Raw genomic sequence first — 13,108 nt, forward strand, 5'->3', positions numbered from 1 at the left:
AATATTTCCCCATATTTAGAAGGCAACACTTTTTCTCCAAGATAACTGATGTGTTACTGTTCAATATCAGTTCAATTTACCACAATAATTGAGTTCATGTAATTAAATTAATGTATATAATATTATTTATGTCTGCTATTCAACATACAAATCAAACTAGGTAAAAATCAATTATCAGGGACTGACAGAGATAATAGAATTTAAATGAGTTGAAGAGGTTATTCAGAATAAGTCTGTTAAGTAGAGAAGTCGGTGAATACTGAAAATTCTACCTGAACAATAAAGGCAAGCAAAAGGTTTATTCAACATCTTTATTATGAAGTACCTTTTTAAAAGAAATGTACAAGTGGAACCAGCACAGTGACATCTTGGCGTTTACCTTTGAAAAACAGAAACACCATGGACATGTGGTGCAGGTCTGAAGACACGTATGAAATGGTAATGTACATATTTACAGCAGAGTCTATCAGAACAGAAGTGAGCAAGCATGACTGCAGCTAAAAATATAACAGGACTGACCGAAAATAAAAACTTACATAAAAAGCATTGATTGGTTCAATAAACATATTTTGAAAGATAACATGATAAAGGCACTGTGTTTCACACAAATCGACAACACAACAGACGTGCTTGTTTGTTTTGTCCATCAAATAATGATCGCAAGAGACAACACTTAAATGTTGTCAATTTTACTGTCCCTGGGCGTTAAAACAAAACAGTTAAAATATCAGAGGGCCATAGTTTCCACATACACATTAAAACAAAATAGATAATTCAACTCATCAGGAAAACATTCCTTATAAAGAACATGCTTGGTGATTATTAAAATTACATTTTTTTTAAAGAAACAAATACATATCTAAATTTAAAATTTTATATTGAAGGCAAAATGTGTTGAAGTAAGGACAAATGTTTTATGATCCTGTTTCCCTTACTGGGCAGTAACCCAGGACAAATTGTACTTGACATTCCTGCAAAACCATCTGTAGGACCCCTTTGTTTGATGAACACATTCAATTAACTACCAGCATTGAAAACACAAAACACTCAGTCAGACCAAGAGTTCAAGATCAGTACTAAAGGTAGTCTCAGACATGATGGCACGCCAGATGAAGATGTTTCCTTTGAGGATATAGCAGGTAAAAGTTTAAGATAAAGTCAGATTACATTCAGTTTACACAGCTGGCGTCTCCTCACTGCAGTGTATACTGTGTTTCATATTCATGATTTTCTGATATTCTGGCGCTAAGGGCTCACTGCCCAACTCCAGTGACGTGAGAAACTTTAGAAGAGACTGACAATTTCAGAAATCAGTTTTTTTCTTTACGAGAGTTAACGAGAGGACTAAATACCAATCTCATGTTTGTACATTAGACCTGAAACTGCAGCCAACAGTTCTGCTTAGCCTAAAACCTCAACAGGAAGGGAAAGAGGGTTCCCAGCTCTGTCCATAACAAAAGCTGTCTATGTGCCACTTTTTGGCTCATCAATTGGCTTGTCACATCTGATTTGTTTTTGAGCTGTATCAAAAATCCCTTTTCAGAAATGATCAACATCTGAGCTTCAGTCTCTCAACTGTGCTTTTTTCTTTGAAGCGATAATAAACCAAATATTTTTACGTTTAGAAATGCTGATCAGACAAAGCAATTTTTAGTTTCTATTTTCCATTTAGTTTCCACATTTTAGAGTCCAATCGATTGAGATAATAACTGGTGGATTAAACACATGAAAAGAATCAGTAGCTTGTTTAATCCATAAAAAGGAAGCTAACTCACTGCTTATTGTCGACTTCAAATCTGCAGCACAGACGCTCTCAGTAACTCTCAATAAGGAAACAAATACATGGCTGCTCTGAATTGCCAAACTATTCATTGAAGATCGGCTCCAGATTTTGAATTTAATGTTAAGCGACAATGTTAAAAGTTTGGGAATCTGCAAGAGGAGGAAGGGATTCCCTTCTGCTCATGACGAAAAGCACATTTGATATTTGTAGACTTGGACTGCACAGACACGCATGGAGGCATACAGGACGTACAATATGCTCTTTGGCTGAGTTAAGACATACAAGACCGCCACGGGCTTTCACACTCACCAAAACGCTTCAGAATAAGCATTCTAGATAGTAATGGCACTGGCCAGGCAGGCAGGCAGGCAGGCAAGCAGGCAGGCACCTAAACTGAGCTGGAGTTATGTACACAGGCTCTCGATATAGCAAAAACTTTAGAAGATACATGAGTGGAGAGTGTGGCCTGTTCAAAAACAACAGATACTGTGGTCAAAGATGGCACACCTTTAATGTGCACTCTTCTTTTTCCGAAAATTGTTGTGTGTGGACAAAAAAATAAAAAAATCAAATAAAATCTACTGTGCAGAACAACAGAACAGCACACTCAAAAGGTAAACAGTACAGAACTGAGGTGCATGGATGTGGTTCAGTGGAAAGAAAAAAAAAAAAAAAACAAAAACAAAAAACCGGCTGCCCTGGCACGACTAATGAGCTAGTTTCAAAACATACACAATAATACAAAATTAAGTTGAGATATGACGAAATTAGGCTGCATTAGTAAGAAATAGTACCTGCCTTGTACATACACAATTCAAATAAAATGAAAACAAGTAGCTAGGATACTTGTCTTATCAAAAATATGTAGCTTTGGTAAACAAGTTATGTAGAGAACTGTTGTCTGAACATGTTGATGTGAGAGATCACTACATGACATCTAGGAATCAAGGGTGAGAAAGTTTCTCTGTTTTGAGGCTATGAAGTCAGTGAGAGTAGAAGCAGGCAAAAAATTCCACTCTCCGAAATCCTCTGTCCTCTCCCCCTGTCACCAACTGACAAGGAACAGAGACAGCAAAAGGCAGCGAGACTCCCGAGTGGAACAAAACCGCTTTCTTTACTGTCCCCAAGCACCGATTGAAGAGTTTCCGTGGTAATGTAGCAGCATCGTAATGGTCTGCGGAGGACAGACTCCTCCGAAGCAGAAGTGGAAGACTACTTTATCCTCTCTCCTTACAGCAGTCCCCTCACCCTCGTCCATCCATCGCAGTGGAAGTGGAGGACTGGTCAGACATCAGATTTTTAACAGCCCTCCTTGAATACCCACAGTGGAGACAAAACAGGTGAAATAATTTATGTTCCTTTCTTCCGCTCCCGATTCATCTGGCCGAGCCTCTTGGCTTGATGTGGGTTTGATCCAGGCGCTGACACAGATTTCCGTATATTCCATTAAAATCACCACCTCGTAATACTTGAGCTTCTACCATGCAGTGCAACCACCCCCTTCTGTCACACGTCGCTCCTTCCATCTTTCCACTTTCTTTCGTTTGTTTCATTTTCTCCGCTGAGTTTCAATCCAACCTGAATGTTCTCCTCCAATCTCCTCTTTTCCAAATTACGTTTTTTTTTCTCCAGATTTTTTTTTTGCACATCTGTTTCATCTTCCTGTTCCCAAATTTCAATCAACCTTCTCCACCTTCCCGATGATCTTTTCCTCAAAGATAGGCAATATGGCGTCATCATCACGAACTTCCTCAAACACCACCCCGCAGTCGAACTCATCACTCACCTTCTTGAAGTAGAACCTGGACACAAAACATGTCAGAGTCCCCAAACACATTTATAGGAACCAAACAGAGGGATAAAAACTGAAAAAAATGTGTCTGTTAAAAGTATGACATTATAGTATTTAATATTATAATCACCTGTAGTGGCCCTTTTTGGTAAGCAGCTCCTTGAACTGGCCCAAAGTCACCACACGGCCTTTGACTGATGTTCTGTATGGGATTGGCTCTCCACAGAAATAATAAGCCACCGTCATGTTCTCACACACTTGTCGCTTTCCAGACTTATGCCTTTAAGAAAACACATCCACATTAAATATGAAGACAATCACACATACACACATCCACATTAAATATGACGACAATCACACATACACACAAACAGCCACAAGCATAAACAACTGAGGACGATGAAATTTTATGCTCTCTCTCTCTCTCCCTCTACGTATATATATTAAAAAAATTGACCTGACATCTCACCTCTGCTTAGCCTGCTGTAGTGCATTCCTCCTCCTCTCCTCCTCCAGCCTCCTCCTAGCCTCCTCCAGCTGGGTAAGGGGGTTCGGCGCTGGGTTGGGGGGCATGGCTGGGTCCTGGATGAATGGGTGTGAGGGCTGGACCTGGGCGGACGATGAGCCGGGGATGGCGGAGGACACTGAAGAGGAGTTGTTACGCAGCTGGGCAGAGACCCATGGGTGCACAGCTCCAGGCCGCTCCACTGAAGTCGGGCGCGGTGACTCACTGCTGGCTCCTGTCCGCCTGGAGCTGCTTGTGCTGCCACTGGGAAAACAAAAAGGGAGGGAGTGGGACGAGAAATGTCAGATGATTTGGGAAAAGAAAAAAGAAAAACATATAAATGGTACTGATAACATGGTGGACAATGCAATGTGGATGAATATCAAGTTCACAATAAGACAGAGCTAAAAGGTATTTTTTGGGAGGCACACATGGAGACATGATGTGCATTATTTGTGACATTTGGTGGCCAGAGGCCAGCGACGCCATTAATAAACTCTTTAGAAGTTAAAGAACCAGGAATTGCAGTCAGTTGTTGGGAAACAAAAACACCTAAGGGGAGAATGAACTTAAATTCATTCATATTATATCTTGAAAATTATGACTGTTATCTGAAATGGATTTATTAAACTAACATTTTAATGAAAATATTACTAAACGTAAATATTTGTGGGAATTTTAATTTTTGTCACTCACCCATGGGAGCTCTTCCTTTGTCTATCTCCTTCCATCATCCATTGTAGGATCTTCTGGTTTCGCTCCAGATCATCCATTGGCGCCTGGGTCTCCAGGCCACGACCGCCCTCATCACCTTTGCCTGACGTTTCTGAAGTCTTCTTACAGCCTCGCCGTGATAGCGTGCTGCCTTTACTACTGTAGAATGAACAGGCAACACAAACAGTAAACAAACTTGGACCATTTGAGTAAAGGGCAGCACATACAGTCTGCTCCAGACCAAATTCATGGTAAACACCGAACTACGCTGGCTTACCTGTAACCCATCCCTTCAAGCGTGCTGGCTCCAGCCCCATCTGCGTAGTTACGGCTTCTCCCCGTGTACTGGCTGGCCGGGTCTCCGTTCCACACAAAGTTGGGCTGGGACCTAGAACCCCCATCCTCCTGTCCCTCTCGTCCTCTGTGGTGGTACAGCTGCTTGTGGTGATGCACACCTGACACAGACATTAGGGTGAGATCCATTAGTGACATATTGTTAATCAAAACATCCCGTGCTGAAGTACAAAAGATACTGTTGCTGCAGCTTCAGCTGGCACCCACAGCACACACCTGACAATTAAAATTCTCCGAAAACAATAGTGGCTTTAATATTGTCTCTACAAGGCTACTTCTGTCCCTCCAAGTCTTTGTATTTCACCACTTCGTCATTTTCCTTCCAACGCCTACAAAAATTAATTGAAAGACCACAACAATGTCCTAATCCCACAAAAAAACTAAACAAAAGAGAAAAAAAAGAACAAAAAACAAACAAAACCAAACTGCATGTCTCCTTAGTCTTATTTACTATAATTTTGTGTGTCACAGGTTTCCATTGTTGCTAAAAAAAATAACTACAAGCCCTCTAAAAGAGCCACACTGTTGTGGGCCACAATCAGTCATAGGCACTGTACTTACATTATAAACCTACAAGATCCTGGTGTTGTAAGAAGACACTAGAGCCAAACCTTTTTGAAAAATTAAAGCTATAGACAGTGACAAGATCTTGAGATCTTGCGTATGAAGTGCTATCATCTGACAAGAGGACTTGCAGGGGGGTGAAGGTAGGGTGGGAATATGGTCACATGTGGTGCCGGTTAATTTTCACAGAAAATGACAGAGGCAGACGTGTTGACTGTTCTGCTCTCTGTCTCTCCTTTCCCCCACAGCCTCTTACCTTTGACCCCGGCAGCAGGCAGGCTGTGACCTCCCCCTCGGTGTTGGGAGTAGTGAGGTGGCCCGATGCCCCCATCAGGTGAGCGTGATGATTTGGGAGGAGTGTGTCGACCACCTCCTCCTCCTAAGGTGCTGTTGGTTGCTCCCGGCGACTGGCAGCCCGGCGTTTTCATCACACGTGATACATGTTCATCCAAAATAGACTCTGGGTCATCATCATGGGAATCCTCCATAGCAACCAGGCCGCCATAAGTGGTGACTGTTGCCGTGTTTGCAGTGGTCTCTGAATAACGGGCGCCGTAGAGAGGTGGAAACGATGAGGGGAGGGGGAGTGGTATGCTATGAGAAGACATGGAGGTTGTCATGGAGATGTCAGCATCGTCCCCCTCTTCTTCCTGTTGAGAATATGAGATAAGAATGTTATTCCTAAGTAATCTCACAAAAGATTCTGAAAAAATTGAATATATCCCTCCTGAAAATTATATGTGCTTATAAATTTCAAAAACATATTGTGTCCTGCTTCATATATTCTTATTAAAACAAAGCTTTTTCATTATCAGTTGAGCAGCGGTTAAGTCTGGTTGCTGATTCCCTTGGAGCCAAGAAAACAAAAAAATAAAAAATAAAAAATGCTGCAGCACATATTACTCTCGATTCTGTAGACTCAGCTTATCATATGGATAAAACATTTCCACTGGTTGATCCATCACCACATCTAGCTTTTTTTCCCTGCCAATGTATACAGCTTGTGAAAGTGTTCAACCAGAAAATATCTAGAAGTACAAGAACAATAGTACGTGTGATAGCGTATAATTATGTAGATGAAGGCTTTGCTTACTTTGGTGGAAGATAAAGATCGCTTTTCCAAACCAACAGCAATACAGTGACAGATAATTTTGTCTTATTTTACAGTTGAGGCTTTGCTTGGACCAATTTTACAATGTGCTTGATTGTGCTCGGGCTTCTTTAGTGCCTCCCACCCACATTATTTCATGCAAAAACATCAGCTACACACACAGCTAGAGAACAATAAAGCGTGCATCCTGACCACAGTGGCAATAAATTTAAAAGAAATACAAGTGCTTCTCCTACATAGCTGCTGAACTCACTGAGTTGATGTGCCAACCACAGCGCACAGTTTTACATTACTAGAGAGATTAACGGTCCAAGTTCTTAATGTGACTCAAAATTATTTCTGAGATCAACATTGTGTGAATTCAGTTTGACTCAGTCACTATAGCAAACCCCCATCACATCATCACAGTTGTATACTCACCAGTCGTACTCTCTTCAGTCTCTCTTCGAGTCGTTCCTGAGCCTCTCTCTCTCTGAGAACCGTCTCCAGCCTGCTGATGAGCTCTGCTGCAAACCTCTCAGGCTCTACGTGGATGTCCTTTGGCATGCGGTACGTGCGCTGCATACAGACACAGCCACAAAAATTAGAATCCAAGAATTTCTTACACACGTGTTGCTAAAATTGAAAAGCCAAATTCAAAACTGTAACTCATTGCTGTAGACACCAGCAACAATTACAGGTGCAACAGTGTGTTGATTAACAAGGCCTCCAGGGTTCAAGTTACTGTTAGATGAATGCAGACACGCATGCTGACATGAGACTAAACGGATGGTGTCTGTTTAACTCACAGGTATATGAGGTAGGGGCACACGTCCATTGGCTTTGGCACTTTCATGCATCTCTTTCCGATGCTGCTTCCGATATCTGTATGGAGGAATACCATCTCTGCACAGACACAGATAAACCGCCGTTAGACACAGACCGCCAGAGCTCATTGATTATTGCTGTATTGTTAGTAACCACATTAACATCCGGCAACTAAATGAGTGACTTAATGAAAATGTGCAGTAAATCCAGGCACATCTGTGTGTACAGTACTTACACACTGCTGTCGGTCAGCGACAGTGTGTCTGCATCACTCGACATGCTCTGCTGCTCACTGTCGTTGGCACTGGTGGCTGGAGCACGAGCATATCCCATGTTGGCGTAGTATGGGTTGACTGGCTCCCTCCATGGTCTGAGGTTGTGTAGAGGAGATTTCAAATGAGGTGAGTTCACATTCAAATGTCTGCACATGTACACAGTAAACACCATTTTTATGACCAGGACACATCGAGGCTTTTCACCTTTTGTTGCACCTAATGTGGTTTCTTGCTAGTTTAACCCAACTAGTTCAGAAACTGCAATTGTTTTCATGAATATTTCAAATATTTAAATGTCTTTTAAACTGAAACGTAAAAAATAAATAAATAAATAATAATAATAATTACATGCAACAAGCACCCAACACCCTTTTCCCATGATATATTTTATTTCAGGTTAACATATCATCTATAATAAAACCGCATTGTCGTGAAGAAAATAGCATCACTTTCTTTACTTTTGAGCACACAAACACACACCTGTACTCCCTGTTGTCGGGCCTCCTCCTGCTTGCTGAGGCTCTTTGTGGTGCTGTCTGCATCAGCAGGCTGTGAGTCAGCCTCCCAGCTGGTGTGTCTCCACACTCCTCCATATCTTTTTCTTCCTCCATCTCCCTCACACCTCCTCCCCCACACCTAAGAGCATCAGAAGCATTTGCGTAATTGTTTCTATTTACTTGTTATGAGAATATCAGTGCAGCACTGAGAAAGTCATTTCAGGAGATGATATTTGTGGTGCGTCACAGAGTCTCGAGCTCGTCTCACCTCCACTCTTCATCCTCAGCGAGTGTAGGTAAGTACCCAGGAACAGGCTTGGCTGGCCCAGATGAAGGGCTCTGATCACTGGGGTTAGGTTTGGGGCTCTCTCCTCCTGTCCGTGTGTACTCCAGGTACAGATCTGACTTTAGGAACAAGGGGTAGGTGTTCTCTTCCATCATGGCCTGGATCTCTGTCTGGGCCTGGGGTAAACAAGCAGCGGTCCCACATTGATGCCTTAACATGTTGCATAATTTCTAACACAATCAGTGCAAGATTTCATCAATAATACACACTTATCCTACAGTGAAGCAAAAACCAATGGTGTTAAAGTTTGTGCCAAAGTTTCTTACTTAGTCTGGACACAATTACTTGACTGCTAAGTTTTTATGTACAAATGTGAACACAGGACACAATGATCAATGTAGTCAACTGTTAGCAATTACAGACCAACACAATGAACTCGGAAAAACCAACATTTATGTAACTCACTGCAGCTCACTTAATACTCAGTCCATACTGAAACCAATAAGCATGTTAACCTCAGACTAGAAGCTCTATCTAAAAGCACCGACGTGTTTCCCGACTGTTCTCCAAACTGATACCATCTGGGTTTGGTGAACTGGTCTTTTAATTGGGGAAAGAAAATTACTGTATTGATATTTCAGCAGCAATTAGTGACTACTTTTGTATTAAAATAAATAAATAAACAGAGAGAAAAAGGAAACCGCACTAGAAAATTATGCAAAAGAGATCATGGTGGGAGAAAACAAAAACTGAAACTATTTTAATCTCATTCACTACGGTAATTATGTTATCTCGTCCTATGCAATTTTGCTCCTTAAGGTCATGTGTAAGGCATAACAGCTGGACAGCTAACAAGATCTGTGAGGAGTTGGCGTGTCGTATATTATGTGCAGTCTGAACAGCAGATCTATCACACATCTACCCATCTACAGAGAGCAAACAGGACCAACACTCACAAAACACATTGTTGCAGTTTACTTGCTAAAGCAGACAAACAAATCAGTGCTCCAACAGAGGCAAATGTGTAGGAACAGCAGCACCATTTTTTTTCAGACACTTTAAAATGCCATTTTATTTCTCCTGCCAGGGTTTCACAACCCTTTACAACCACAGGGACATATTTGAAGACCGAGAGCCCCTTCATGGCACTTGGGTTTAACAACTGTGTTTCAACTACAGGAACCTAGGTCCACTTTTGACTCTCAGACTACAGGTCCTATTCCCTTGACTCTTATGTTGGTGTCAAAAAACTAAGCTGCAGTAAGTGTTTTACAGCATAATCTTTCAACTAATCTTCATCTGCTTATCACAGAACTAATCTTTAATACAAAAATCATACCCTATATTACACTGACATAAATTACCATTCTTCTACAAGAAATATAAAGATGTCTTTTTAAAACCTCTTCTACACCAGTAGAGATGAAGCACCTGTCAAATTCCTCAAATGTAAAAGTGAACACTGATGTACAACCAGACGACAATGAGTTTACGAGCGTAAACACAACAACACTTTGCGATGAAAAAAGGTGAAGGGATACCTTTCTCGTTGTTTTGGGTGTCGTATGTGAACATGATAAAAGGCATAGTTCAGTTTCAGATACTGCATCCTGCCTGCCTGCCTGCACAGCACTGTTGCTTTGCTCTGACTGATTCTTCAACAGACTGATTTTTTTCAAACCTTTACACTTCCTGAACCTGACAGTTTAAAAGACTGAGATGGACAGACGACACACAGGGACAAATCTACCAGATCGTCCACTGGCCTGTGTTATCCAGCATACGCTCCTGCTAGTGATCTAACATGAGGGATGAAATCTGCGTCTTAAATACCTGTTCAAACATTGCGGGGTCTGGATGCGGCCTTCCTACACAGTCTCTGATGAAGCTCTTGGTGGCTGCTTTGATCTGCTTGGAGACAATCCCACTTCCGTCTACAATGTATTTCCTGTAGATGGCCTTGGCCAACTTTGCCCTCTTTTCTTGGCTCGTCTTCCTGAACCCCGAGCAAGCAAACCAGAAGTCCAGAAGGTCTGCACACCCTTCCTGGCACAGGAAGTTTCGGAACAGCTGGATGCCTTCCTGGTCATCGAGGAGAGAGTGAAGGGACTCTGCCCACTTCAGGTAAGGTGGAGTTGGTGAAGCCGAGCCTTCAGGTTCATACCCCAAGTCCAGGTCAGGGCGACGCGGAGTCGCAGACGACGAGGAGGGTGTGTAACTCGAAGGATCCCCCATTTTAGACAATGAGGATGATGGGGGATAGCCGAGGTTTTGGGAAAGGGTGTTCGGACGGGTGACGGCTGACTGGAGTGGGGGGTCCACATCGGACCCCTCCTCGCCAGGAACCGGGGGTCGAGGGGCATCCTCAGTGAAGTGGGTAGGTCCGCTCAGCGGGGCCACCACCCCACCGCCACCCCTGTACCCAATCCCATGTACTTCTCTGACAACACTCATGTCTCTGATTGCACAAGGCAGCGGTCAGATCTTCGCCTCGAGCAACGATTCTGCTGGCAAACGATTCACCCTGTGACAGAAAACGAAAAGCAGTTAGTTGCAGCAATGGGAGGCAACGCGATTATAACTAGGGTGATCAATATTGACTAATTTCTCACTTCACTGAGTCAGATCAGCAAAAAACACACATATATGTACCACTAAAAAGCAACAAAATGAGACGATGAGCAAATAAGATACACAAAAACGAAATAGAACAAGAAATTAGTGTTGCTGACATTGAAATAAATCACAAAATCTAAAAACAATAACATGGGAGCTTACTAAGAAAAAGATTCTTAGAACAAAACATAATTTCTACCGCTAATTATTTACAAACACGCAGAGAGGCTGCAGGCTGTGTGGCTAAACCTACAATGGGAACTTCACCTCTTCGAGTTTCTGTCGCCGGTACAACAGTCCTAAAAACTGGCGTCCGAGGTTGTCAAAACAAAACTCACACTTCGCATGGTTGAGTCGAAATTTTCATTTATGTATTTTATTCTTTCAACAACAGCCAACAAAAGTTAACAAGCTAAGACAGCTAGCCTGCCTCGTAGCAATGCCACCACCGATGCCAGTGCTTTAAAGTGAGAATCTCATTCATCTTGGCCTGCAAAGACGGTGGGGGGATGGGTACAGAAACAAACTCTACAACCACACAAGACGGGCCTGCATGCAGAGACACTTCCACACAGCCGCACTTTGGACATCAACTCGCTTCGGGATAACTCGTACTGGAAGCACCGCCAACTTTTCCGACTGATTAACCCCAGACAAGATCGGCAGAGTTTTAAGATCAACCCCCGCCCCCTCCACCACCCCCCCACCCAAAAAAAAAACCCACAAAAAAACCAAAAACAAAACAAAAAACACAAGGCAGCGAGGGCACGTTTTTCCAGTCTGCTGGCTGCACTGCCAGCTAGTTTTGGTTAGCTTAGCTTAGCCTAGCCTAGCCTAGCGTAGTTTAGCCTAGCCTAGCCTAGCCTAGCTTGGTGCGTTAACGTCCCGTGTTTTCCCACCAAACTTTCGGCCCTACCGTCTCAGAAAGCCCGGTCCCCGTGATCCGCTGCATTGGGGATACTGGCACGAACTCTGCGCTCCAAAACGCACCATATGGATAGCTTTTTAATATTAAATATGAAGGAAAATAACCCGTCGTCTTGCCCTTAACTCCCCATGGTGGCTGGTTTCAATAATACGGATCGGGAGAATACGTGCGTGCGCGCCGACGCTGCGCGGTGAGCAGCACGTTTATAGATCAGCGATGGATAGAAGCGACGCACCGGTGTCACTGACTTAGCTTAGCATTTTCACTTTTGGTTGAATTAACTCAGTTATTTAGGTTTATTTTAACTATGCAGGTGCAAGCATTCACCGCTTGGGTATATTATATGTAGAAGGTGGAGCAGTCGGTTAATCGATTATTCGTAGGAAGAAAAAAAAAAAAACGCAACTACTGGAAACGGATCCGATAGACAAAGTCATGTAAATTTAGCAAAAATGATTTTGAATATGTTTTTTTTTTTTTTAATAAATCAAAATAAAAGGCGAGCTTTGCTGGATTTCATTGTCATTAGAATAAAAAAATAGATCACGTTTTAGAAGTTTCGTTGATCAATAAAGAAGTCATCCTACGGGCGAACAATTATTTAATTTTCGCTATAAAATATTGAAATCATGATGATGTGATGTTCATTGTCTTTTAGTAACATGTCTGGAGCCTAAACTCCGTAAACCAGACCACCTCTGTAGCATTGACACTTCATTCATGGTCACACATATTACCATATTATATTATGATATGATATCTTTTATAAAAGTTGGCCAATTTGATTAATTTCACAGCCCTTTTATAACCACGGATATAAATATATATAACATATCATATAAATATAAATGACTGATGCATACATGTAAGCAGCGG

At 42.2% G+C, this 13,108-nt stretch overlaps 1 protein-coding gene across 1 annotated transcript; it reads right to left on the reverse strand.

Annotated features, from left to right (window-relative positions):
* Positions 1-3,416: 3,416 nt before the first annotated feature.
* On the reverse strand, positions 3,417-12,383 carry LOC115048687 (axin-1-like). The gene is made up of 13 exons (XM_029510378.1): positions 12,221-12,383; positions 10,522-11,212; positions 8,671-8,864; positions 8,386-8,541; positions 7,866-8,000; positions 7,612-7,708; positions 7,244-7,381; positions 5,969-6,362; positions 5,072-5,249; positions 4,777-4,953; positions 4,045-4,344; positions 3,706-3,855; positions 3,417-3,585 (listed from the first exon to the last, which is right to left on the reverse strand). The coding sequence occupies exons 2-13, from the start codon at positions 11,140-11,142 to the stop codon at positions 3,459-3,461; spliced, it is 2,667 nt and encodes an 888-aa protein (XP_029366238.1). The 5' UTR covers positions 11,143-11,212; positions 12,221-12,383; the 3' UTR covers positions 3,417-3,458.
* Between the last annotated feature and the right edge of the window lie 725 nt (positions 12,384-13,108).

This window comes from Echeneis naucrates, chromosome 1 (assembly GCF_900963305.1).
Source record: "Echeneis naucrates chromosome 1, fEcheNa1.1, whole genome shotgun sequence".
NCBI classification, from domain to species: domain Eukaryota; kingdom Metazoa; phylum Chordata; class Actinopteri; order Carangiformes; family Echeneidae; genus Echeneis; species Echeneis naucrates.

What these genes read in the sequence shown, in the direction of transcription:
- LOC115048687 (XM_029510378.1), bottom strand. Translation starts at nt 11,142, where the DNA reads ATGAGTGTTGTCAGAGAAGTACATGGGATTGGGTACAGGGGTGGCGGT. An exon ending in CCCGACAACAGGGAGTACAG is followed by an intron (nt 8,001 to 8,385) that starts GTGTGTGTTTGT and finishes ACACAACCTCAG; the next exon opens with ACCATGGAGGGAGCCAGTCA. An exon ending in ACCAAAAAGGGCCACTACAG is followed by an intron (nt 3,586 to 3,705) that starts GTGATTATAATA and finishes TTTTGTGTCCAG; the next exon opens with GTTCTACTTCAAGAAGGTGA.